We start from the raw sequence: 27,740 nt of genomic DNA on the forward strand, positions 1-27,740 counted from the left end.
AAATCCCTAAAAATACAGAGTGTCGGCTAATAAAAGAAACAGGCTCTGAGCAATGACTTCTGGCTCTCTGTGTGGGCCAGGACTACAAGGGAACGGGAGGTCCTGTGGACTAAAGGGGCAAAGCATCACCCCCATGTCCTTGGCCAAGGCCACCCCACAGCAGCAGCTGTGGGAAACAGGGAAATCAGGGGATTGTGGGGAGACTGGGACATGGGTAACCCTCTGCTGTGTGCTAAGTGAGGGAGCAGGAGCTGGAGAACATCATGGGATAATCAGGAATTAAGATGTAAGTGGTGGAGATATCACTTCTGGCCACCCACGGAGTCATGTAGCCATGACTCATCCCCTGGTGCAGGAAGGAACGTAGTGTACCGTGCATCAAAATGGACAGGATCTTTCCAAGGAGAGATGATCTGGGATGGAAGACCTTTAAAGGTCTGTTTATCCCTCCACACTGGCAAGCCTTTCTCTTGATAAAATCAGGAAGTTATGTGTTAAATGAGTTACTTTTTTATTTCAGTCTCTGACACTCCTACTGAAAAGATCTTCCGATTTCCAGGCTAAAAATATTCACGGCCAGTTCCTACTCATTTACTTTTCCACCGTTGCCCTTCAGTGTCCCAATGCCTTTCCCTCCACTCGCATTTATTTTCCAGGATGTATTTATAGGCAGGAAAACATATTCCTTCTCCAGCCTCATTTTTTAGCTAAACTAAACAAGCCAAATTCTTTCAGTCCACAGGAGAAAAGACAGATTGTCCTGAGCTCTGATCAACACCTAGCTCTTCCCTGCAGCTGGAATTCACCCTTCCTGGCCACAGCTGCACTGAGGAGTTTGGGGGCAGTGCCAGCAGGGTATTGTCATTGTGTCATCCCTTGCCTAAGCAGCTGCTTCTCTTACTCCACGTGCCAGTGCTAAAATCTTCAACTGCTGCCTTCTCCCACCCGAATGTCTCATCAAACAAGTTTGGGTTGGTTTTGTATCAAAACAGATGACTCGTCGGCCCCCTTACTGGTTCACCTACACTTCTATATAAGTAATAAGATTAAATAGTTTGTTTACTTCTCTGTTGCTTTGGGTTTTGGGGGATTTTTTTATCTTTTTAATCATATGTAGCAAATCTGCCACACAGAAAAGTTTGAAGGAATGAGGAATGCTTCCATTTATATCTCCTTATACTGCAAATCAGAAGTGGAAGCTTAATCTGGGTGTTTCTCACCCGAAAATGTGGGTCCCAGAGTCCTTATTTCTTACTGCTGTGAGAATTAACAGCCATATTTAGGTTTGAAAAGTATCCATCAGGAGAGGGAGTTAAAGTTATATATATATATATATATATATATTTATACTTGCCTTATGCACATGAAGTAATTTGGTCGAGGGCTGCTTTTGCTCTTATTTATTTCCATATTCTCGTGATAGCTGAAGTTGGCAGAAAATAAGATAATATCTTCAACATTTGAATGCGTTATGATAGGGATTTTGTGGAATCCTGTTTTGTCTGATCCCACTAAATAATATTATACATAATACCAGTTTTCTCCCTTTGTGGAACTTTGTGCAAGAGTTTCACTCCAGGTGAAATTTCTCCACATCCAGGTGTGCATCAGGTGCATCCATGTGGATCATGCCCAGAGCTTTGCTTTCTTCTGTTTTTCTGCTACAGGAGGATCCAACCATTTCAAAATCAGCAGCATTTTTTTCAGACATCACAAAATTTTTCAGCTCTTTTGACATCACCCAGAAACACCAAATACACCCTTCTCAGATAGCCTGTTTAATATATGAAAGTCCTCCCACTTTTTCTTCAAGATTAAATTAATTTTTCCTCTCTGAAAAAGCATTTTTATCTGCACTTTATCGCATTTTTTTACCTTCTTGGAGCTGTTTCTTTTTTCTCCATGTTGCAATTTAGACTCTACAAAGCAGCAACTTTTTCAGACAGTTCTGGAGTCCTGACATTCTCAGCCCTGATATTTTGACACAGTTTAAAGGGAAAAAAAAGGGAGAAAGGTAGAATTCAAACTCCCACAGAAAGAGGCAGAAGCAGGCGCTGGAGAAGGAGCATCTGGAAGGAGTCTTCTTATTCAATGGTGGGGAAAAAAACCCACATGGAAAAGAGGAGAGACTGTAACCTACAGAGGACAGCACAAGACAGCTCAGAAAAGATGGATATGATGAATGAACAGATGTGTAACATGGAACTGGGGAGAAAGGACCTGGAATTTGGCTGCCAGTAGGTTCTTCAGTAAAACAGCTGCCTGGGGTGCAGCTCACCCCCAGGCAGATCCCAAAAACAGAGCTGGGAGCTGCTTCCTCAGCCTGCCAGAGGTTTCTCCAGCACAGAGCTGAGCTCTTGAAGAGTCTGCCTGACTCGGTAAGTACAGGGTGGGAAAAGCAGTGTCCCCCAAAGTGGGTAAGGGAGTGACAAAGAGAAGAGGAGGGGATGGAGAATCCCCGTGTTAGAAGGAGAAGGACAGGAAGACAGCAAGGTGGGGGATTTGAGAAGGCAGCAAGGTGGTGTGAGGTCGGGGTGTCAAGGTGTGCTTGGAGAGAGCTGTTAACAGAGAATGAATCCCAGAAAGGTTTGAGTTGGAAGAGACCTTAAAACTCATCCAGTGCCACCCACTGCCATGGGCAGGGGCACCTTCCACTATCCCAGGTTGTTCCAAGTCTCATCGAACCTGGCTTTGAACATTTCCATGGATGGGGAAGCCACAGCTCCACCACCCTCTGAGTACAGGAGAAGCACCTGTGGGATGGGGTGGGACAGGAGCCCCCCTTCCCCACCACAACCATGGGAAGGGAAAAGGAAAAAAGAAACCCAGAGGAGGTCGCAGATCTGCCGGGGATCTGGGAGCTGCTGGAGGTGGGAAGGTGGAATGCAGCCTGGCTGAGGGCGAACTGAGTGGTGATCCTGGGATTTGAGGTTGAGCAGGGACAGGGCAGTTGACACTGGACTGGGGAGCTGATTTGGGAGCAGGATGGGGTCAGCACAAGCGGGTCCGGCTGAGGCTGGTCTGGGGAGTGGTGGTGTCAGCACTTGGGCCTTGAGGGAGAACAATGGAACTTTTTAAGTGTCCAGAGGAGACCCAGGAAGAGGGTGAAGGATCAGGAGCCATTTAAGAAGCAAATGATGTCACTGGGTTTGCTCAGCTGGAGGAGATGGAGATCAGATCTCGCTGGGGGCTGCAGCTCCTCCAAGGGGCAGCTCCAATCTCTGCTCCCAGTGACAGAGACAGGACCCAGGGAACGGCTGGGGCTGTGTCAGGAAGACTTGGGTTGGGTTTCAGGGAAAGGTTCTTCCTCAGAGGTTGGTAGGGCACTGAGCAGGCTCCCCAGGGAATGGACACAGCCCCAGGGTTGCCAGAGCTCCAGGAGCATTTGGACAATGCTCTCAGGCACAGGATGGGATAGCTGGGATGTCCTGTACAAGGTCAGAGGTTGGACTGGTGTGTACCTTCCAAATCAGACTATTCTGTGATTCAATGTAGATTTTGTTATTTCAAGATGACTAAAGAGATGGAACACCTATGAGGAAAGGCTGAGAGAACTGAGGTTTTTCAGCCTGGAGAAGAGAACCCTGGGGAGATCTTAGAGCCTAGGTCTTATGTGGCTGGAGAGGAGGTTCAGGTTGGACATTAGGAGGAATTTCTTCACAAAAGGGGTGATTAGACATTGGAAGAGGCTTCCCAGTGAGGTCATGGAGTCACCATCCTGGAAGTGTTCAAGGAATGACTGGACGTGGCACTCAGTTCTCTGCTGTCGTTGACAACATGGTGTTTGGTCATAGGTTGGACTCGGTGATTTGAGACGTGTTTTCCAACCTAAATGATTTTGTGATTCTGTGATTCTGTGAAGTGATCTCAAGTTGTACCAGGGGAGGTTTAGATTGAATATTTGGAAAAAAATTCTTCACGGAAAGAGTGCTCAGGCAACGGAACAGGCTGCCCAAGGCAACCTGATGGTGGAAACCCCATCCCTGGAGGTTTTCAAAACGTGTGTAGATGTAGAACTTGGGGATACAATTTAGGTGTGATCATGTCCATGGGTTAACAGTTGGACTCAGTGATGCCAGAGGTCTTTTCCAACCTAATTCTGTAAGGGAGCTCCAAGAAAGATAGGAGAGGGACGTTGGACAAGGGCATGGAGTGACAGGACAAGGGGGACTAGTTTTAAGTTGACAAAGGGCAAGGCTAGATGGGATCTGAGGAAGAAATTCTTCCCTGCGAGGGTGTTGAAACCTGCGAGGGCAGAGATTGTCCAGAGAATCACATAATAAGGTGAGCTGGAAGGAACCCACAAGGATCATCCAGTCCAACTGCTGGCCCCACACAGGAGCATCCCCAACAATCCCACCCTGTGCCTGAGAGCGCTGTCCAAGTGCTCCTTGAGCTCTGTCAGGTTTGGTGCTGTGACCATTCCCTGAGGAGCTGTTAACAGTGTCCAGTCACCCTTGGGATTAGAGCCTTTTCCCAGGACCCAACCTAACCTTCCCCTGACACAACTCCAGGCCATCCCCTCGGCTCCTGTCCCGGGTCAGCACCGAGCAGAGCCCGGCGCCTGCTCTTCCTCTCCCCCTCGCAAGCTGCAGATCGCGGCGAGGTCCCCGCTCAGCCTCCCCTTCTCCAGGCCTCACTCCTGCGAGTTCCCCGGGCCCGTTCGGACGGGGCACGGAGCATCCCGCTGCGGGGGACGCTGTCCGTACCCGCGGCACGGGGTGCGGAGGGCGCCGCTCCCTGCCGTCCGCGCCGGCCCCGCCGCGCTCCCGCCGCCGGTCGCTGTCGCCGCCAGGCGGCCCCGGCCCGTCCCGCGCGCCGCGGAAGCGCCGCCCCCGGAAGCGGCGGGCGGGGGGAGCGGGCACGGGGGGGCAGAGCGAGCGAGCGCCCGGCGAACGGGCCGGGGACGCGGCGGCGGCGGCAGCAAGATGGCGGCCAAGTCGGATGGCGGCGGCGGCGGCGGCGGCGGCGGCGGCAGCGGCTTCGCCCAGCTGCACAACCTGGACGAGGCGGCGGCGGCCACGGGCGGCGGCGTCGGGGCAGCGGCGGCCGAGGTGGCGGAGGAGCCGGGCGCAAGCAGCTCCTTGCACATCTGCCACTGCTGCAACACGTCGTCTTGCTACTGGGGCTGCCGGAGCGCCTGCCTGCGGAACCTCTTCGGGCGGGCCGCCGCCACCGCCGCCGCCGAGCCGCTGGCCCCGCGCCCCCCCGCCGCCGCCGCCGAAGGGCCGCCGGAGGGCGGCGAGGCGGCCGAGCGGCCGTGGCTGGACTGCCTGTGGATCGTGCTGGCGCTGCTGGTGCTGCTGGGGGATGTGGGCACGGACCTGTGGCTGGCGCTGCACCACTACGGCCGGCGGGACTACGTGTGGTGCGGCCTCACCCTGGCCTTCGTGCTGCTGCCCTCGGTGCTGGTGCAGATCCTGAGCTTCCGCTGGTTCGTGCAGGACTACACGGGCGGCGGGCTGGGCGCCGTGCAGGGGCTCAGCAGCCGCGGGCCGCCCATGATGGGGGGAACCGCGGGCCGGCGTGGGGGACCCGCCGGCGGGGTAGGAGGAGCCGCCGGCACCGCCACCCCCGGGGCGCAGCGCCTCTGCAGGATCTCCGTCTGGGTCTGGCAGTCCGTCATCCACCTGCTGCAGATGGGGCAGGTCTGGAGGTAAGGGGCGGCCGGGGACTCCGCCGTGCCCCCGGCGGGGCGGGCGGCGCGCTGGGTCGGGGACCGCGGCCGCGGAGGGGCGGGAGCGGGGACTGCGAGCGCCCGGTGCGAGGGGGACGTGAGGCAGCGTCAGCCCCTGGTCCATGGGGGATGTGGGGCACCGTCACCTCCTGGTTTGAGATGGACGGGGACAGTGTCACCTCCTGGTTTGAGATGGACGGGGACAGTGTCACCTCGTGGTCCAAGGTGGACGTGGGTCGGTGCGCGGTGGCCGAGGAGGGGCTGCTGTAGGTGGTTGTCAGCAGCTGGTTTGAGGTGGATGTGGATGACAGCTCGTGGTCCAAGATGGGCATGGGTCAGTGTCACCCTCTGGTTTAAAATGGGTCACTGTCCCCTGGATGAGGTGGGGAGCTCTCAGCTCGTGGTCCAAGGTGGACATGGATCAGTGTCACCTCGTGGTCCAAGGTGGACGTGGATCAGTGTCATCTCCTGGTTTAAGGTGGGTCAGTGTCATCTCATGGTTTGATGTGAGTCAGTGTCCCCTGGACAAGGTGGGGCAGATGGGGGTCAGTGTCACCTCAATAGGCTGAGGTGGGTCACTGTCCCCTAGCTGAGGTGGACCAGATGGCCATTGCTCTTACCTCATGGTTTGAGGCAGACGTGGGGCAGTGTCATCTCATGGCTTGAGGTGGATCTCTGTTCCCTGGCTGAAGTTGGACCGATGGGAGTCAGTGTCACCTCATGATTTGAGGTGGACATGGGTCACTGTCCCTGGCTGAGGTAGGGCAGATGGGGGTTGTTGTCAGCCTGTGGTGTGAGGTGGACATGGCTCAGTGTCACCTCATGGTCTGAGGTGGTGGTGGTCAGTGCAGTGCTCCCCACGTGGAGAAGGAGGGGAGATTTGGGGGTTACTCCATCTTTCAGTGACGAGAGACCCAAAGGGAGGAGCAATTCCCACAAAATGAGCCTGGGGGCTGAGATGAGGGACATGGGGATTATTGTCACCTCATGGTCTGAGGTGCCAGTGCTCCCCATGGTGGAGGAGGTGTCAAGGTCCTCCTTGTGCTGAGGGGACATTTGAGGGGAAGAGAAGTTCCCCCAAAATATCTCTGTGGAGCTGAGGTGGGAGGAGTGGCGTCGGTTGGTACAAGCAGGACATGAGATGGTGCTCCCCACGTGGAGATTTGGGGTGACCCCTTCTTAACTGAGAAGAACCCAAAGGGAGCAGAGATGCCGCCTCCCCAATGAGCATGTGGGGCTGAGGAGAGGACAATAGGGCTACTGTCAACTCACAGCTTGGAGGGGACACAGTTCTGTGCCCCCCATGGTGTGGGATAGAAGGGATTCTAGCTCTGTGGGAATGAGATGGTGCTCCACAGACATGGGGCAGGATGGGGAGGGGGATCATGGAGCTGCTCTTCCCTTCAGGACAGGCCTGGGGGGTGACCCTGGCAGTGGCAGCGCTGCAGTGGGAGGTCCTGTGGCAATGGAGGGGACTCACCCCACCACCCCCCTCCTGGAGCCAGGGGCAGCCAGGAAAGGAGCCCATGGAATGCAGGGGCTGCTCCAGAAAGGGTCTGCAGGGGGATGGACCCGTGGCTGCCAAGCACTGAGACGTGCTGGTTCGAGAGGGTTGGTGTCCTTCTGGCACAGATCCCGTAGGGATGAGGGGTGAGGGTCTGATCCATCCTCGAGAGCCTCTCCCCAGCCAGTGGAGCAGGAGCGGGAGCTGCTGGCTCGCTGACTCCCCTTGAACCGAAGGAGCAGGTGGTGGGAGTGGAAAAATGCAGTGTGATGCCTCGGCTGTGGCTTTGGAGAAAGGAGAAGCCTCCTCCGTGGGGACGGCGGCGGTGGGGCTGTCAGTGTGAGCCTGAAGGTCAGGAATAGGGACTGTTCCCGGCCGGAGAGAGAGGTCCTCGGGTGGAGGAGAAACTGGCCGGAGAACGAGTCTGGAAAGTGACCTCGGGCTCAGCAGGAATAAAAAAACATCCTCCAGTGCAAGCTGGAAATTACGTTATCTTCCCCAAAAAGAGAGGTGGGAGGAGGCAGGGAGGGATTCTCCAGGATGAAAGCCTGTGGATGCAAACACTGCCACAGAGATGTCGGGCTTACGGAAAGAGGTGGTGTAAGGACAGCTGTAAAAACCCGGCGTGGCCCAGCATCCTCTGAGCTGGGGCGCGGGTTGGTAACGTGGAAGGGGTGTGAGATTTGGGGTGGGGGTAGAGGGACAACTCTGGGTTGTGTCACAGGGTAGTGGATGCACCCCCTCCACATCAAGGATGGGTCAGGCTGTAGGGAAAAGGCTCCAGATGGGGGTCGCTTGGCGTTTGTAGGTTTTAAAATAATCCTTAAGGATCAAAGATTTTTATTTTCCCAATTTTTTTGAAGAAGCCGCGGGGGTGGAGAGGAGGGGATCTGCATGGGAAGGGTGCGTGAGATGTGTATGTAGGAAATAAGCCCATGCAATCATGCAGTGCAACAGCAAATACATATTTCTTCTGCATCTTCAATGTCATTTGTGCAGTGTTCAAAGCACATTTGTTCTCAACTTCTGCTTGGGGGTTTATTCTGTTTTTATGGGTTTTTTACAGCCGGGATTTGGGCTGGGGGGTGGCGGGAGGGGGATGTCTGCGGGTGGTGTGTGTGAGGATGATGAATTGGTCCGCGACCCTTTCTGCTGCTTCCCCTGGTACTCCCAAGTGCTGATCCTGTCAGCAAAAGCGGTTCTCAATGCAGATGCTCCTCTGGCAAGTTGGATTTTTCCTCTCTTGGCGTCAGGCAGAAGAAATTATTGTGTTTTAGCTGTGCACAAACACCCCATGCCATGGCACGCTTGAATGAGTGCATGGGGAGGGGGATGCCGAAGTGATGCCGGCAGGGACAGAGGGGATGCATGTAGGGGGCTGATTTTTGGGTAATAGGAAGAAACAAAGCTCAAGTTGCCCAGACTTTTCTCTGCTATGCTAATGCAGAGGAAAAAACATTTGCTACTGAGATTGTGCAGAGCTGGGAATGCCAAAGGGGACTGATAAGGAGTGCTGCAGCCCGGATCATGTTAGGTGAAATCAGGGACCTTTCTCTCCTGTTGATCTCTAATCCCACCGGCACCCAGCTCCCGCTCCTTAAGGCATGCTGGACAGCGTGGAGCTGACTCCCAGTATCTGACCAGAGCCAGAATTAACTTCCTAGGATCTGTGGAGCAGCTTCCACTAGGGTGTCTTTTTGCATTCCCACTACAGCAATTGCCAACGCCATTAAAATCAATCTCGGATGCAGTGATGGGACTAATACTGGAACACACTGGTTCGGCCACCTTTGCCTGCAATCGCTGTGTGCTGGGGAGAAGTTTAGACATGGGGATGGAGGAGGAAAACCTAGGACAAGTGTAAGTTCAGTGCGTAATGCTCCAAGCCTGGTTTCCCGTGGGATCACGGATCCGCGCTGCCGCTGCATGGAGCGTAACTGGGATCGTACCTTACGTAGGGGATGTCGTGGGTGTTGCTCAGCAGCTGGGAGCGAAACCGTGGAGAATTGGAGGGGGGCAGGTTGGAGTAGTACAGGAATTCTCAATACGTTAGGTAAATCTGCGTCTGGATTTTGAGGGATGACACAATTCCAGTGGCAGCTTCTTCTCGTAAATACTGGGAAGACTCGCCAATAAGATGGTGAATAAATAGCATTTTATGGCAGAAATATAAATATACATCGGGATCTTATTTTAGCAAGGCTGTCTCTTCATTTTGTCAGGACTGTGGGAGAAGGAGCTTGTTTTGGAGCAGTCTGGATGGGGGCTTTGTCTGTTTGTGTCGTATTCAGAGAGTGGATCGTGACCAGGCAGGAGGGCTGAGGGGGCAGTGTGGGTGCTGAGGGGGGACTTAGTGATATTCCTGGGGTTTTTGTGATTTTTTTAGTTCAGCTGGGATCTGAAGGATGTGTTAATACTGTCTGTCTGTAGTGGCTGTTGGAAAAATAGTAAAAACATGTGTGTGTATAGATACATATATTTTGAATTCTTGCTGGAAGTAGTTTGATCTCCAATGCCATTCCCACCAATAAAGCTCAGCTCCTGGGGTTTTTACCTTTATAAACCGACAGTATTCGCCTTTCCTCTCAAATCTTAGATTGTCTTGAGGACTTGAACAATTCATCCAGACTATCCAAAAGTGAAGGATGCCAGCTGGGGCACGTTATGCTCATTATAGAGGTGATGCAGTGCAAGCTGCCAAGGCCTGTTCCTTGGGGAGGGATGCTGTGGTTTTGCTGGGAACAGGGTGAAGACAGGGCTGTTGCTTTTGCTGGAGCTGTTCAGCCGTGTAAATTCAGGAGAAAGTAGAAGTTTTGGTGTCTTGAGTAGTGGCACAGGCTGTATGAATGACAGGAGTGAACTTCCCTGTCTGATGTACCTTTCCTTAACCTCTGCTGGAAGTGGGTTACTGGGTCATGGATGCTGCCCTGGAATAGGGGGTTTAGAGTGGAAAGTCCGATCCCTTGCGTTGTGCCGTGCTATTAAAGCAAACATTATTGGATTCCATTGGATTAATGGGATGTGGAGCTGAGCTAAAATGAATGCCGACCAGCTGGAAATCTCTCTGTGTCTGTTAAACTATCAGTGATGGTGAGTTTTGGGACATGAATGTGCTCTATTTATGGGGTTTGCTATTATTCAAATCAAAACAGATTTGAATACAGATCTAGGAGGAAAACATTCTGTACAAGAAACCCCAGCAAACCACAACAGCCCTTGTCACTGTTGTGACATTAAAAATTGTCTTGTGTATGTACATGGTGAGAGATTCCTAACATTTAGGCAGAGAGTTGGCATCTTTTTTATTAGTGGAAAGACCAAATCTGTGAGCTGTTCATCTTCGGAGGTGGAAGGATGAATCAATGGGTTTAAATGGAATATGTGGCATTTAATGACTTTGTGTTGAGTGGATTCAGGCTCTCCTAAAATACTTTGTCTGGGATGAACTTTGTGAGTTAGAGAGACATTATTTTGAATAGTTTAGACATACAGGCAGCTACAACTCTGAAATTCTCTGCCCGAATCCCTCAAAAGTGGAAGCCATCTGCTTGTCACACAGCAGATGAACCAGAAGCTGCTGACCTAATGCTGCCTTCTTGTCTTGGTTTGGGATGTTCAGCTCTGTAGAGCCTTTCTGTAAATTTACTGCCTTCCTTGGCACGTTGGAATATTTTTTCCAGCTTTTTCTGGTTAGCTTGTCTGGCAGCTGAGTTTTTCCTTTTAGCCAAGTTTTAACAGCTTGCTTTTATACTATGGAGTTTTGTCAGGTTTTGACAAGTTGGCAGAGGGAAGACATTCTGGGATAGATGATAAATATGTTCTCCCTACAAAATCAGATCTGGGGTATAACTTTTTATATTTTTTTCAAGTGAGGTTGTTCTCCCTTTCAAAAAACTTATCCATTCCACCCCCATTTCTTCAGGATCTCCATAAGGAAATGCTGGGCTGTGGGTGTAGAGGTCCAACAACATCTGCAGAGCATGTAGGTTGTGAGAGAGTGGAAATAATAATAATAATAATAATCATAATAAGGATGGAAGAAGGGCTTTATCCCTTGAGTGGGGTCTCCATGGGTGGTGGGTGGTGGTGATGCTCCGTGTCTTGTTGAGTGGTTCCCACTAGAGGGGGTCCAACCACAGATGTTGGAGCGGATCTGCTGGGCCAACCTTGGGAGGGCAGAGATTTCTCCAGACCTTTCCTTGGGAGAAATAATATCCTGCCCTGACCTGCTGGGAACTGCCCTTCCCATGCAACCCAGTGCTTCTGCAGAGACAGCATGGCTTGGGCAGCTGGGGAGTGGGATTTAGAGGAGAAACTGGAGTTTGGTTTGCTCTTGGATGCTGTTGAGGTAGAGCTATGTAGTGCCCTGTGGTTGGGCAGTGACAGCAGCTCATCACCCCCCCGCCCTGGTTTTTGGGGAGGAGGAAAGGGAAGCTGAACTCCTTGGGTGACCTGACTTAGTTCTTACTGGAACCAACATAAAATTTCCATGACTTTCAAGGTGAAGACACTGCTGCAAGGTATTTTGGGGACAGCATCTCCAGGAGTCCAAAAACCGGAATGGAACCCAACTGCTCTGAATGGAATGGAACCTAAATGCTCCCACCCATGTGGTCCTTGACCACAACATCCCTTTTCAGCTGTTCAAGCTGAACTCCAGGAAAAACAGCTGTTTGTTTTGTTCCCACTCTCCCTATGGCTTTATCTCTAATGCCAGTGGCAGCCTGACAGTGCCTTTCCTGGTGGAGGGGAGGCAGGGTGCCAAGGGAAAGAGGGAAAGATGGCTCACCATTTTTTGTGTGTTAAAATTCCAGGCTCTGTATTTTCCACCTTTCCAGACACTTCCATTTTGCTTTCAGCTGCACTGAGCCAGCTTTATTCCTTGCAGTGGTTCTCCTCTCTGAACAAATGTAGGTTATTCAGGGAGCATTTCTTTTAATGAAAAGGATGGAGGAAGAACTGATGGTGATAAAGCATCTCTTTGGAGGAGAGCTGCTTGCTCTGCCTTGAGACTGCAAGGAGCAGAAATGGGATGTCAAAAGTATAATTTTCCGTGGGGAACGAAGGTGAGTCTGTGGAACAGTCTGGATCCCTCACACAACTTCACTCTCTACTTGTTTTGTTTTATGTCCCTTGAATCCCGACTTAATTTTTAGCACCTGACTGTAGTGAAAATCAGCAATAGAACTAGGCAGTGTTTTAACACCTGGAAGCTTTTAGGCAGGAAGAATTGTGAGTCAGAGTAAGGCTTTGCTAGAGAGAAAATTAAATTGTAATTAAAGGAGTAAGCAAAGAACATGTGCCAAATATTGTCACTTCATTGACCCACCTTCTTCTGATGTGCTGGGATTCAGAATGATGGCCAAGCCTATTGTGATGCTTTAGGGCACCGAGATGCTTTTCCAAAGAGGATCCCAAGAAAATGGGGAAAGAGCTTTCCAGGGGAGGAGGATCTTTAGAAAATCCTCTAACCTAGCAGCAGTCTGATGGAGGGAGGTACATCTTGTATCTTGAACCCTGTGGAGTGGAATTGCTTGGTCTTTGCAGGGCAGTACATTAGGCACATCCCATATCCTTTAGGCTGCAGTGTCAAAATGCTCCCAAAATCTTCTGGACTGTGAGACTGAGCATTTAGCTGTGTCCCAGGAGCAGCCCATTGCATCTATCCATGGATGGATTTTTATTTTTATATTTTTTGTCACTCTCTCCACTTGGGATTTACATTTCCAACCACCCTGTATTCCAGTTTCAGCCTGTGTTTGGTTATATGGAAATACTGTAGCAGAGGAACCACATTCACAGTGCTGAGGAGGAGTCTCAGGAGTTGCAATTTGTCTATCCCTGAACAAATTTCACTGATCGACTTTCATTATTTCAGTATAAATGGGTGTTTTAATCCTTACTTCCATATCTTGAACCAGGAAGAAAATCAAATCTTGGCCAAGAGACAAAAAAATAGAGCAAAAGGCCATCTCAAATGCATCCCCAAAACTATAATGGGACCTGAAGACTGTGCTGCTCCTCACGTCTCCTTTTTTTGGAGAGCTCAGGTTCACCTCTGAAATATTCACAGTCTGTCCTTAAGTGACTTCAGCTGCACAGAAGATCTTTTGCAGAATTGGCAGCTTTGTTGAAACCTTCTGTGTTCAAGCTCAGAGCCTTTATCATGACCTCCTCTTCCTCTGCTCCATTCTGATTTTGTTTACCTGCAGCAGGATTTTGGCATCTCACAGAAATATCCCTGTGTTATCATGAAATAGAATCATGTTGTAGAATGGTTTGGGTTGGAAGGGACCTTAAAGCTCATCCTGTTCCACCCCCTGCCATGCTCAGGGACACCTTCCACAATCCCAGGCTGCTCCAAGCCCTGTCCAACTTAACCTTAAACACTTCCAGGGATCCAGGGGCAGCCTGGGTCAGGGTCTCCCCACCCTCTCAGGAAAGAATTTCTTCCGCATATCTAACCTAAATCTCTCCTCTTTTGGTTTAAAACCATTCCCACTTGTCCAATCACTATCTGTCCATGTAAAAAGTAACTCTTCCTATTTTTTACACACCCTCTTTAAGTGTCCCCCTTTGTACAGGATGGGCTGAGGGAATAGGCGTCTTCTCCCTGTCCCAAAACCCCATGGGAAATAGGACTAAGACAGAAATCTCTCCTAAATGCTGCCTCTGTGCCCTGTAGATGGTCAGTGAATGGGCACTAGGAAAACCAAGCCTGTTGTGAACAGGTTTAAATGGACACTACAGAGGTCTCAGCTCATGCTGGAAAACTCCTGTCAGCTGCTGAGCTACATCACCTTTTCTGCTTCACAGGTCGGCTTGATGTGGGAGAAGTTTCCCATAAAACCCTCACCATTTTGGTAGAACTCTTATTAAAATCTCATCAGGAGCCATGGTGCAAAAGGCTCTGGCAGCTGGAGCTGTCTTTATCACTTTGCTAATTAAACCTGTGGGAAAAACCCAAACCTGAGTGAGGGAGGATCATGTCCAGCTGCCAGAACCTCCCTCAGCTCATGGGGTTCTGTGGGGTTTTCTGTAGGGGCAGGGAGCAGGATCATATTTTGCTTCTGTGATGGACACTGGACATCACATCTCTCCAAAAAAGTCCAGGAGAGATGAGCTCCCTCATCCTTCCAGTAAGGTAGCTCAGGATCACCTACTAAAACAGGGGCATGTCACATATCCCTGTGAGTTTAAAGAGTTCTCGTCTCTGGGAAAACCACCATTCTCCCATTTTCTCTTGTAAAAAAAGATAACTCCTCATGCTTGGATCCTCCACACAGGCAGCCCTGGATGACAGGATGGCAGGAATACATTGCCTGATCTACCAAACACAGAAGACAGCAGTAAAGCACCAGGAGTGGTTTTGAGTTTGGGATTGGAATTCATCCCAGTTATGTCTAAGCGAGGGAAAAAAGAGCAACGGAGGCCGATGTTGTTGAAGTAAAAATTGTAAAGAGTGGTAAAAGCAGAAGGCATTTAAATAATGTAAACAGTCTGGCATGGGAGGAAGGATGGGAGGCATTCCAGAAACAAAGGGAAAATAGTTTTAAAACATGGCTAAAAATACAGCAACTCTTGAATTCCAGAGATTATCTCAATTAGTGCTTTTCAATATATCTTTACAACAGAATTGTAGGAGTTCACAAAAGATAATGGAGGCTATGAGATACAGAGAAGTGATATAAATTTGTTTAATTAAAAGGATGAAGGGCTCCCTAAAATAAGATTCACTTATCTTCTGTCGCAGGGAAGAGCGAGGTTATATTCGGAAAACTGCAGCTCATGGCACCGTAGTGTGGAGAAAGCATGGAGAGAGCCAAGGCTGGGAGGAAGAATCCCTTCTTCAGCCTCAGCAGTTCCTTGCTCAGTGACTTTCAACAGCAAATCCCTTCCCATGGGATTTATGTGCTGTTAGAATAAAATGGGACGATTTTACATTTCCAAGAGGATTTTGTTTGATGTTCAGAGAGCAGGAATTGGACATTTTTGTCCAACAGAAAATCAAATACTCAGACATCAGAGCTTTGAGGGGCAGGCAAACATGGTTTAAGCTGGGAATCTGTGTGTATGGAGCTGTGCATGGATGTGCTTGATGTCCTCTGGCTCCAGAGGTTGTGGCATAAGTCAGAATTTATGTCCAGCCTCAGCATTGCATGTCCATCCCTTGGAATGGGGGAGAAGCATGCATGGATATCCAGCTGGAAGTGCAGGGGGAGACCATAGGGACCAGGGAGGAGAGAAGACCCTCATCCAGATCTAAATTAAATTAACCCCCCTGGATGTATATTAATATGTTAAGTAGCACTAAGCTCTGTATCCCAGCTTAGCAATATTTCGAGGCACTTTATTGCTTTAATGGAGGGATAAAATAGAACCTGCAATTATAGTAATTTTTTCTAATTGAATATTTTGCTTTATTCTTTCCCTTTCAAAGCATGACTGTAAGTACCAGCCTTCATAACGCTTTGGAAATATTTATACTTTCCCTCTCTGGCAATGGGTGTAAATATGCTTTTTCTTGGGCAGACTGTTTGGGTCCCTTGTGGATGAGGAGCAGAACAGCTCTGGAGAGCAGTGGGCAATGCACCTTCCTCTGCTCCTTTTATAATAATGGAATTCTGGGATGGTTTGGGTTCAAAGGGACTCTAAGGATCTTCCAGTTCCAACCCTTTCCATGGGCAGGGACACCTTACACTATCCCAGGTTGCTCCAAGCCCCGTCCAGCCTGGCCTTGGACACTTCCAGGGTTCCAGGTGCAGCCACAGCTTCTCTGGGCAACCTTGGCCAGGGCCTCCCTACCCTCACAGGAAATATTTTTTTCCCAAAATCCCATCTAACTCTACTGTCTTTCAGTTTAAAGCTGGGACACACTTGTTTCCCATCACTGGAGAGGGGGGAATGTGATGTTGCCAGTCTCAGTGTTTTCTGTCATCCTGCGTGGGCTTGATGTGAATGTCAGGTGTCTTTCTGATTCATTTCTTGTCCGTGCAGGGATAGTGGACAATAACAGCTGTTATTACCAGGCCATGTTCTATGCAAGCAGATGAGATCCTTGTTTTCTGCCACCTAAACTGAGTTTGGGGAGGAGGACAGGTAAAGCACCTTTAGGATTCTGCTGGAGCAAGATGTAGATGGTTGGTAAAGGCAAAAGCTGAAGGGCAGAGTCCTTGCCCAAAACCAGCCAGGTGAGGCAGTGGTGCTGACAACAGGGACGAAAGGGTATTAAACTCGACAGCTGATGGTGTAATTGGGTGTCAGTTGAGTTTTCTGAAGTAGCCATTTTCAGTGGCAGCTCTTCAAACTGAAGTTCCTCCCTCCAGCTCAAGCCTCAAGTAGGCAGCAAAATGCAGCTAAATTAACATAATAATTACGTTGTGCATTTCGTGTGCTGAATCTCAGGTTTAAAGAGGGAGATTTGCTGATACTCCCTCCATGTGATGGGATGCTATCAGTTGGAGGCTGTTGCAGTAGCTGTCTCCTCGTCTAAAGGGGACTTTTGATCCAATAAACGGCTTATCTCATGTAGTTGTCCTTTCATCTAGCGTGGGTGGTGTGTGACGGCTGATGGAAGGCGCAGTATTGTGGGTCGTTTATGAATATTAATTAGAAATGGAAATAATTGGGAACAGTGTGCACTGACGGCTCTCCGAGCACCACCGGCTGCAGAAATCCATCAGTTCCTCCCTCGTGGAAGACCCACAAATGCAGGGAAGACGCTCACGTTGGGGTGTGAAGTCACCACACAGAGTCTGTCACGCCGACACGTTGGCGATGCAGCGGGAGGTTGTCTCGGGGCTTTATTTCCCAGCGTTTTTCACGGCTGAGCTGGGGAAGGAATGATTTCCTTGGGAGAAAGAAGCTGCAGCAGTGCCTTGCCAAGTCATGTGCATCCGAGCCGGGGCCGGAGCTGGAGGTTGAGGCTGTGCCTAGGCACGTGGCTGTGCCGAAAGGCAGCGCGATAAGGCTTCGGCGCCCTTGTTTTAGTGAAGGACATGCTTTGCTCCTGAATGCTTAATCTTACCTTAGTCCTTGTCACTCCAGGCCCACTGTCACACACTGACGTAAATGCATCGTGCCACTGACGCCAGGAAAGGCTCCAGCCCAAAATTTGTTGCAGCTCACTCTGGGATGATACCAGAGCCCTTCAGTGAATCTCAGAATGGTTTGGGCTGGAAGGGACCTTAAAGATATCTCATTCCAGCCCCTTGCCATGGGCAGGGACACCTTTCCCCTTTTGTGGTTCCATCTCAAAGTCCACCCGTGTGCACTGATCAAGGACAGAGCCCCCTCTTCACCTCTCTTGCCAGGAACTCATCCTCAGTGGCCACATCTCCTCTTGGGAGCTTGGTAGTGGCAGGATTTGCCCTCTGGCCCTGAGATGAGGCTGGCACAGCCTGGCTATTTCTGTCACGTTAAGCTTTCTTGGCTTTTGGGAGAGGGTGGCTGCCTCCAGGATGCCAGCTGGGAATGGTTCTTCTTGAGAGATGCTTCTTGAGGTGAGGGCTTGTAGGTCCCAGGGATGATCCTGTGCTGGTTGAGCATTGAAGGCAACAGCCTAGTGGGCAAGAGCCCAGAAGGATGCAACACATCAGAAGGAAAATGTTCCCATTACTTAAGGTTTTTATTTTCTTAGGAGAGTGTGGTCTTGTTTTTCTAAGCTGATGAAGGTGTATCCAGCCTGTCAGAGTCTCCAGCAAAATCCACCTCTAGCTTATGGACATGGCCATCAGATTTACCTGTCTGGGACTAAATTTATTTTAGGACTCGTGTGCGTGCACAGTAGTGGAGGCCAGATGCCTTCATTGGATTAGATTGTCATTGTCATCTTTGGGAGAATTATATTCAGTGGGCCACTTTAGAATTGATGCTTAGAGGTGAATCCCAGGTGAGGAGAGCGGAGAAATGCCTGGACATGTCATAAATCATGGAATGACAGAGTGGTTTGGGTTGGAAGAGACCTTAAAACTCATCCAGTTCCAGTCCCCTCTGATGGGCAGGGACACCTTCCACTGTCCTGGGTTGCTCCAAGCCCTGTCCAACCTGGTCTCAAACACTTCCAGGGAATTTAGTTGAGACCCGAACACTGATGTCCCTGTGGATTCTCGTGCTCAGATGCTGGTGGAGGAGGACGTGGTTTGTTGCTTCTGCAGTTCTCCAGAGTGCTTTGCTCCTCGGGGAAGACCCGCTGGGGTTAAACTGGGATCATCCCTGGGAGCTCAGGACATGCAGCCAGCCAAAAGCGTGCACTTCTGGGGTGACCCATCATCACCCACACCCATCCCGACTCTAATTTGTGGGTTAATTTATTTTTAAAGCGAGCCAAGTAATTAACTGCTTTCCTTTAAAACTCCTCGGAGCCCTTCAAACCAGTGCTTTAAAAATGGGTTGATTATTCCGCTTTCTTCAAAGCGCGGGGTATTAGGAAAAGTCGGCCCCTGCAGGCACGATCCTCTGGCAGCCCAAGGCACTCCAGGGGTGCTGCGCCGTGTCACACACGCTCAGTGTCACAAACCACTCGCCTGTGAGTGCCACTTGCTCTAAGTGGGGCATGGCGGCTGTCACAGGGCCGGCTCTGCCATCCGCACCTTCCCTTTGGAATTTGTTCCCTTCCCCCGGCGTGGCCGGGGTTGGGTTCTTTGAACCAGCGCAGGCTTTGCTTTTCAATCGTGAGCTTTAGATCTGGGATAATAAAACATCAAAGTAAACCAGATTGTTGTGGATACAGAAAAAAAAAAAAAAAAAAGAAAAAAATCAGGACACTCAGTAGGACTTTGGGGAGTAATAAATTTGTTCTATATTTAATCTCGTATTTATCGCAGTGTCAGTATGAGACCACTTCATTTTACTACTTTAACTGTAGCTAAGAATAACTGAATCCTTGAAATATTGAGAAAGCGGCTAATACCTGGTGCTAGCTGATGGGATCCAGCTTTAATAGTTATTGATTGGCTTCAAAAAGCTCCCAGTAATATCACATTTGAGCTACTGTATGTTGGGAGTTCAAATCCTATCAGTTATTTAAGATTAGAAGTAATTGTAGATTTGCAGCTTAATCATCCCTCAGTAGGTGAAGCCAGCCAGGACTTCAGGTGTCATTTATAATTTTGCAAAAAATTACGGTTGGTCTGCCCCAGTTTTATTGTGGGAAAATCTTGGCATCCCTAAATTCAGACATTCTCCAGCATTTTCTCGGCTTGCTCTAAGATTGGTGTGGATCTTCTGATGGGGATGCAAAGCACAGTTTGAAATCTGTTTGTCAGGCAGTGAACACAAGGGACAAATGACCCCTGTAGGGTTGGTTTTAGTGCTTGGTCCTTTCTCATAGTGCCCCATGTCTCAGAAGGGCTGAAAAAATCCACATATCCTTATAGGAAAATAAAAATGATCCCTCAGTAAGGGGAATGTTTTCCATTCAGAAGTTCAGGAGAGCAAAAAATCAGATTAAACATTGCTTTTGAGTACTAAAACTCTGCCTGGGTAACCTGACATTTACCTGTGCTTCAAAACAGTACCTTTAATGATGCTTTATTACGGTTTGTGTTCTTAGTCTTTGTTTCACTGCTCTGGAGTTTCATAATTCCATTTATCAAAACAATGGGGGTTTTGTTGTTTCTTTTCTCCCTGGTATGGCTTATTGCACAATTAGAGTTTTGTTAAAGGCTCTCATTATTTTTTTTTTTTGGTTGTGATCAAGCTCTGCTTGCAACGAACCACTGAATTTTCTGTTTGAACACACAGATCTCCCTGTAATTCCCCGCTGCTCCTTTCACTGGGAATCAGATCTTTGACATTCCTGGGAAGTAATTTCCAGGAAATTACTGGAAAAAAATAATTTCCAGGAAATTATTGGAAAAAAATTTCCAATTTTTTATCAGCAAGGGCAAATTATTTCTAACTTTTATTTTTCTTGTTGATATTTAAGTGTTTTCTGAGAGGAATAAAAAGATAATTTTTCCAATTTCCTGGGGTTTTCAGGAGCTGTGTAACTGCAGCGGGGAGTTTGAATTCAGGGGTTTAAGTTGCATTTCTGGTGGCTTTGCCAACTTCTTTGCCTGGGACTGGATTATTTCCCCCTTTTTTCAGGGGATTAGGAGATTTATTTGTGAAGCAACACTCCTAACAAAGGTGTCTGAGGCACTGAGTGGTTCACACCTCCTCCGTTTACTTTGAATGAACTGCTTTTGCCATCCTGAAACTTATTTTTGGGAGGAATGGTGTGGAAATCATGCTTTTAATTTTGAATATTTATTTTGGAATAATTCTGCTGAGGAATTTTAAGTAAGAATTGATGAATGAGGATATACTAATTGAAAAATCATTATGTAGAGCCGATTCCCACATGGAATATGGGTCTCACTGGAGCAGAAGGTTGTTTAAGGATCCTGACTGGAGGAGCCAGGCTAGGATTGGGGAATTGTGCCTGGTTGGGATCTGGTGCTGGGTCCTTGTGTGCTGCTGTGAGGCTCATAAAGACCACTTAATTCTAATTAAGAATGAAAATGCACATATTTATGATCTTTAAATTCCCTTCCAACCCAAACCATTCTATGATTCCATGATATTTAGAGTGGATATTCTGCCTAGCACTGCTCCTTATGGTCAGCAAAAGGGTCCTTGCCTTGCTGCCACTTTCCACTGGATATAGGATTAATTGGTTGTGTGAATTAACTGAGGACTAAGCTTCATTAGGCTGCCATTATTAGTGTGTTTTATTTCTTCCTGTCTTAAATCCTCCGTGAAAACATCTGTTATTCACTCAGAATAGGAGTCTGCATTCTTAGGAACAATTTCACCATCATAAAACTGGAATTTTTTTGCTGATCAGACTCCTTTAAATATACTTACTTCTCTTCCAGTTCTTTTTCCAAGAGGAAGCCTTTCAGTAGGACACTAAATCTGTGTTAGCTCTAAGGGCAAGTTTGAGTTTGTGTTCTTGCTTGTGAGGCAGGTGGGACTCTGACACCTGTCAAGAGCTCTGAGATGAGGTGTGTCTTGTCCTCCTCCCTTGGCATTGCCCCTCATCTGATTTCTGCTCTTTACCCTTTTCCTTCTGTGGGAGTGTGTTCAACTTTTCACAGAATTACTGAATTATAGAATCAGTAAAGTTGGAAAAGACCTCCAAGACCATCGAGTCCAACCTGTGACTGATCCCCACCTTGTCACCCAGCCCAGAGCACTGAATGCCACATCCAATCATTCCTTGGACACCTCCAGGGATGGGGACTCCACCACTTCCCTGGGCAGCCCCTTCCAATGCCTGATTTTCCCTTCAGGGAAGAAATTCTTCCTGATGTCCAGCTTGAACCTTCCCTGGTGTAACTTGAGGCCATTTCCTCTTTTCCTGTCCCTGTTCCCGGGGAGCAGAGCCTGACCCCCCTGGCTGTCCCCTCCTGTCAGGGAGTTGTGCAGAGCCAGAAGGTCCCCCCTGAGCCTCCTTTTCTCAAGGCTGAGCTCCTTTCCCAGCTCAGTCAGCCATTCATCATCTGACTAGTGCTCCAGACCCTTCCCCAGCTTGGAAGGTATTGTTTTCTTCAGTATTGTTGAAGTTGGTTGAAGTGTTTTATTTGGACTTTTTTTTCCCCCAAACCCGGGGTTTCTGTGCAATCAGTGCCTTGAGTTGCTGTGGTCATTGTTGCTTTTACACTGAGTGTCTCCAGGGCTGGGCTACTCACTGCATTTATGGAACTGAGTGGCAGAAACCCAGGAGCTGCAACTTTTTATTAACCACAGGATCAGAGAATTGCTAAGCTTGGAAAAGCACTCTAAGATCATAGAGTCCAACAGTTCCTTCAGCACTGCCAAGGCCACCACTGACCCATGTCCCCAAAAGCCACATCCACCCAGCTTTTAAGTAGAACCAGAGATGGTGACTCTTGCTGTCCTGGGCAGCCCATTCCAAAGCTTGACCACCCTTTTGGTGAAGAAATAGTTCCTCATTTCCAGTCTAAACCTCCCCTGGCACAACTTGAGGCCATTTCCTCTCATTCTGTCACTTGTTATGTGGGAGACTAACCCACACCTGTCCACAACCTCCTGTCAGGTAGTTCAGGCTTTAGAGTTTCCTTTGATCCATGTTAATTTTCTTGGATCACCTAAGAAATGAGATATCTGTCCGAGGCTGGCTCTCCCTGCCCTTCAAGCATCATCTCCTGGGGTTACCTCAGAAACTTTCAGGTTTTTGGAACTTGGGTGCCTTTGGCTTTTTAATAAAAGACAGGATTCATGATAGAAATGCAACTTAAAGGCCTGACAAACCAAGGCTGGTTTTACTGAAAGTGGTGTTATTTGGTTTCAGAAAAGCCTCCTCACAGGAGCAGGGAATGACCATGAAAATTCACCATCCCAGACATAAAATTTGCTCCCACGTCCTTTTGCCCATGATTCTCATGATTTCACTGAAATTATTTGCCTATCAAAGGGTATCTATTATTCTTTCTAATCATAGGGATAGAATTAGAAAAAGGAATTCTTGCTTTAAATGAGGCTGTTTACCCAGTCCTGTGGCACAGCCGTTATTTTCCTCTATGTGCGTTCCAATTCAGCCACAGCAGTGAAGTGCCGGATGCATCTGAAACCTCTGGATTCAGTCAGCAAAGTCAGCTTTTGTCAGTTTATGATCTCACACACTTTTTTACCCCCCACAGGAGTTCTGTTACCTGATAAAGTTGTCTCTCTTCGGGTCAAACCAGTGGGATTATCTAAATGAGGCTGTCTGGTCTGCCATCCTTCCCAACCCGGCTCTGCTCTGCCTTTGATGGGGGCCCTTCCTGGGGTGTCCTGCACTTGTTCCACCGTGCCTTTGGTGAATTAAAGAAGTTACTGCATGTCCTGAATGGTTCAGGGCTCAGGGTGACAGGGACAACCAGCTTTTGTGCACAGCTCCCTGTGATCTGTAATAACTGCTGGAATTAAAGGAAGGAACCACAGAGCAGCAGCAATGTTTGGTGTTTTTAAAGTAGTTCTGATTTAAGTGTAAAATATCTTTTTTTGAACTTCATCAGTTCCTGAAAACAGTTCACAATGCTTGAAAGAGCCTTTCTGGCACTATAGGAAAGTACCTTCAGAGATCTCAGGCCAAAGCACCGTGCAGCTCATTATCTTCTTTCTGATGGTGAGCAGAAAAGAGCACAGCTGGCCCAGGAAAAGGGGTTGGATGTGGTACGTCCTGATTTTCCTCCAGGTTCTCGTGCCATCAGGTGGCATTTGTGGCTTTAAAAGTTTCTGAGCAGGAGGTAGTGTGTGTTTAATAGCCCACGATGAATGCTTTAGTCCTTTGAGGGGTTTTGGAGCTTGGCAAATTTTTCTTTTTTTTTTTCTTTTTAAATTTTGCTTTGCTTGGTGTCTCCTTGCTCTTTTCATTAAGAAGATTCCCACATATGGATCTTCTAGTGGGAGGTTCCCTGCTTATGGCAGGGGATTGGATCTGAAGGATTTTCAAGGTCCCTTTCAACCCAAACCATTCTGATTGATGATTTTGTGAATTCTGAGGGCTTGAAACTGTTTTCCTGCAAATGCTGAGAGTGGGACAATGACACTTGTTTTATTTGGGGCTTTTTTGGGGGGAGTTTGGTTTGTTTTCATGCAGATTCCTCTGTGGAATTGGGATTACTTGAGCTTTACACATAGTAAGTTATCCTGAGGAACTGAAACCAGTGGGGTGAGTTTCTGCCCCTTGCAGAGAGAGAAAATACCTGTGCAACAAAAACCTTTCCATAGATTTATTGTGGACACTCTTTATTTTTTAGTGAAGCAAGGTACTGAATATTCCAAAGTCAGTTTTCCAGCTTCAGTGTGGTGTCAGTGTTGACAGTTGGATTCAATAATATTTTTATTGGGTCATTATGTTTTGTGTGTATTGGACTTTGGGAATATGTATAGAGAAAATACTCTTGTGCTGTCAGAATTTTTAGCGTGAATTTGTTATTTACTCTGCAGTCAAAGGGTGTTTCAGTGAGAGGGATTTTATTGAATCATAGAATCCTGGGATGGTTTGGATTGAAAGGAGCCTTAAAGCTCCTCTAGTTGCAGCCCCTGCCATGGGCAGGGACATCTTTCTAGAAGGTCAAATGGCATTTTAAAAATGCCTGTGTTCTCTATAGCTGGTGCACAGAGAGCTGAGCTGTGAAGAGGAGGGAGACCCAAGGAAAACAGGACCCCCTCCAGATCAAATCCTGTCTCCCACATGGGATGCTCATGCTGATGAACAGAAGTGATTTTACACCAGGAACAGCTTCAGCAGCAAAGCTCCTCTCTGAGATGAGTCATTAGTTGTGTTTTCTCTCCTTTTTCTCATCTTTTACCACTTGGAGTAACTCCCTGCAGGCTCTGGGGAGAATTGGTCCCCGCAGATTTCTCTGCAGCAGATTGTGATCCCGGCTCTGAGATGTACAGCGAGATTTGAGGAAGAATCCTGGAAGGGGGCAAGGACTGAGAAGGGAGAGCGGGCATTGCAAGGAGATAGCTTGGCTAAATATTTCCTGAGTGGGTACCAAGGGGTGTAATAACGACTGATCTCAGCGGGGATGATTTGAAAAGAGCAGCTCATGTCTGATTTCAGCCTCTGGATAACGTGGTTTGGCTCATGCCGTGGAGCTGGCAGTGCAGGAGCAGCTCAGGGAGAAGGTAGAGAGCTGGTGGATGAATGGAGGAATATCACTGCTTCAACAAGAGGCAGCGTGAAGTCTTGTGTGAAGTTCTGAGTTTGTAAGGGCAGGAGACAAAAGGAAAAAGCAGTTGAATTCAGGATCATGAGGGTTTTCTGTGATTCTGCATTGTAGAAAGGAAAATTCCAAGCAACTGCAGCCTTTTCATTTCATGCAGTTAATGGCATTTTCCCATTAAATTAATTTATTTTCTCAAATCACAAATGGATCTTTAGGATGGTTCACAGAGGTTATTCAGTGCATAAAACTTGGATGTCTCTTCATACAACCATGGAATGGTTTGGGTTGGAAGGGACCTCAAAGATCATCTCATTCCATCCCCTGCCATGGGCAGGGACACCTTCCACTATTCCAGGTTGCTCCAGCCTGGCCTTGGACACTTGCAGGGATCCAGGGGCAGCCACAGCTTCTCTGGGCAACCTGTGCCAGGGCCTCCCCACCCTCACAGAGAAGATTTTCTTCCTATCATGTAACTTAAATTTCCCCTCTTCTAGTTTAAAACCATTCTTGTATCTCACCTGAAATGTGAAGCCATGAGCTGCAAGTGCCTTCCCAGCCCTTTGAAGCACACAGCCCCCAGCCCTGTGCTGTTAATCCACCTGCTCTGCCTGAGCCCTGAGCAGATCCCAGGGAGACTTTTCATCTCCAGCAGGATTGCAGGCCACAGACCTCGTGTTCTCCGGGATGCGAGCAGAGTGTAATATTGATTGGAATGCTTACTGTAGTTATTTATTGCCTTCATTAGCAGGGAAGAAATGAGAGACTATCACAGCGTATTAAGTTGTCCCAGAGACACCTGGATAGTATATTATAAATAAACAGTCAACAGTGGAGTAGAACTGGTGGAAAGCTGGGATGGTCAATGTAGGGATCTACCAGCCAGGCTTTTTAAATCACTAATGTGCAGATTCAGCATGGTTATTGCTTCCTGTGTCTGGTAATGCTGTTTTAAGGGACTCAAGTGACTGGAGACGTGGTTTGACTGAGCTAATTGAGATCCAACTTCCTTTGAGATTCCTCTTCTCTCTAGCACAGCGCTGAGACTTTGGATAGGTGTTTTCATAGGATTTCATCAGAGATAAACCTCCCAGAACTGCTATTTTGCTGTAAACATGCCCTTCGAAGGAAGGGAAAGTCTGAGCTAAAATGATAATATCCCTGGATTGATGACTGGCTGGAAAGGGGAAGTAAAAATCTGGGTAGAATAAGGGTAATTCCTTGTCCATTTCCTTCCAGTTTACCACCAAATAAACCTATGTTATCCTTAGGGAGATGACTGTGTGTGTGTTGGTATGGGATTGTAGCATTTTTAACTTTTCTGGTTATCACGGTTAACTGTTGGAATCAGTGATCTTACAGATCTTTTCCAACCTTAATGGTTCTATGATTCACCCAGCACTCAGCTTTTACTGGAGCCTTTTGAACCCAGAACCTGCCCAGAGCCCAGTACTGCAGCTGTGGGGCCTTATTTTACAAGAAAAATAAAACTTACATGGCCAAAGGGACCTCAGAAAAAGCTCAGTGACAAAAAGACCAGTCAAAGACAGCCGAGTTGAAAGCGGCCAAACTTTTTTGGTTGCTTTTATTTGTATTAACTATAAAAAAAAAACCCAACAAACATACAGTTCTGCTTTACTTGAAGCTGCTGTGACTCGTAAATAAGCCATTGAGTGCTGTGCTCACAGCCTAAACCACTGGAGATGTATTTAAAGCCATAAACCCTGTTGCTGCACTTGTATTTTTGTTTTAAATCCTGTTTGTGCAAGACTGTTAATTTACACAGGGCTTTACAAACACAGATAAGAGACTCTCCCTGCCCACGTAACTCATTCTTAGAGGTCTGGGCATCCTAAATTAATGCTTTGTCCAGGTATTAGGGCATCCTTTCCTTTCCTTGTATATCCCTGTGAGCAATCCTTGAGCCAGAACCTTTTTGTGGACAGACATGCCTTCCCCCAAAGGAATTCTCATTCCCAGCTGGGCACTGGGCTCTGTTTTTTGGGAGTAATTTTGGGGTGGAAAAATCAACACCCAGGGTTGTAGGAGCAAGCCCAGGCTTTCATTAATCCCCAGCTCCTTATGTTTGTGCATAAATAATACCTGAGTGTGACAAACACTGGTTAAGACATTTTGCATTTAATAATGACATTTCTTGGCATTTCCTCCTTGATTTGGGAAGGATCTTCTTTATGTTAGAGGCACGGGAACTCCAGAGCATGGCAGATTTCATCTCCATCCCACTGGATGAGGGATGGAGCTGAGGATTTCCCCTTGCTGGAATATTGCTGGTGGTGTGAAGCACTTCAGGCAGCCTGAAAAGCCTGAGTGTTTCCTGCAGGAGAGTGTTGTGTTCTCCTGGTGCCAAATGGGTCAAAATCTCTGCCGTGGTGGTGGCAAACTGTGGAGCTGGCAGGGGAAGGAATAAATCAGGGAACGTTCTGGGGAGATGATCGTTAACCAGCATTCATGTGTAAAACGGCGTCTAGACATTCAAACACTGCTAATAGCATTTGATTAACCATTTTTGTTTTGTTCTTGCTCAGTGTGTTAATCACTGTGATTAAAATGCTTAGCCACCATGGAGCTAGGCGTTGGATAAATTAGAAAGTAAGCAAATCCAAACAGATGGGGCAGGGAAAATTAGTATCTCTGGCAGGGCCAGCATTAGACAAGGCAGGGCCAAGGAAGATTTAGGGGGAGACCCTAAATAATCTAAGAAAAGCAAATTTACATTTGCAGTGGGCCTGCCAGATCTCCCCACCCTGCTGCTCCTGTAAAGCTTTGACTCCTCAAGCCTTTTTCCTCTGCCTCTGGAATTCACCTGACCTGTCAGGTCCCAGGATGCTACAGCCAGGTTTGGAATCTGCCCTCTCCTTTGCACAAGGACATC

General features: G+C 48.1%; 1 protein-coding gene across 2 annotated transcripts in view; it reads left to right on the forward strand.

Moving 5' to 3' along the window:
• The first annotated feature begins 4,910 nt into the window (after window positions 1-4,910).
• Window positions 4,911-27,740, forward strand: part of XKR6 (XK related 6) — a 165,195-nt gene continuing 142,365 nt past the window's right edge. Inside the window, exon 1 of one of the 2 annotated variants that reach the window (XM_054001618.1) lies at window positions 4,911-5,656. In XM_054001618.1, the coding sequence (XP_053857593.1) occupies window positions 4,929-5,656 (728 nt within the window). In that variant the 5' untranslated portion in view covers window positions 4,911-4,928. The remainder of the gene's footprint in view (window positions 5,657-27,740) is intronic. The other variant, XR_008440965.1, reaches the window with a different exon arrangement.

This window comes from Vidua macroura, chromosome 31, assembly GCF_024509145.1.
Source record: "Vidua macroura isolate BioBank_ID:100142 chromosome 31, ASM2450914v1, whole genome shotgun sequence".
Classification (NCBI taxonomy): domain Eukaryota; kingdom Metazoa; phylum Chordata; class Aves; order Passeriformes; family Viduidae; genus Vidua; species Vidua macroura.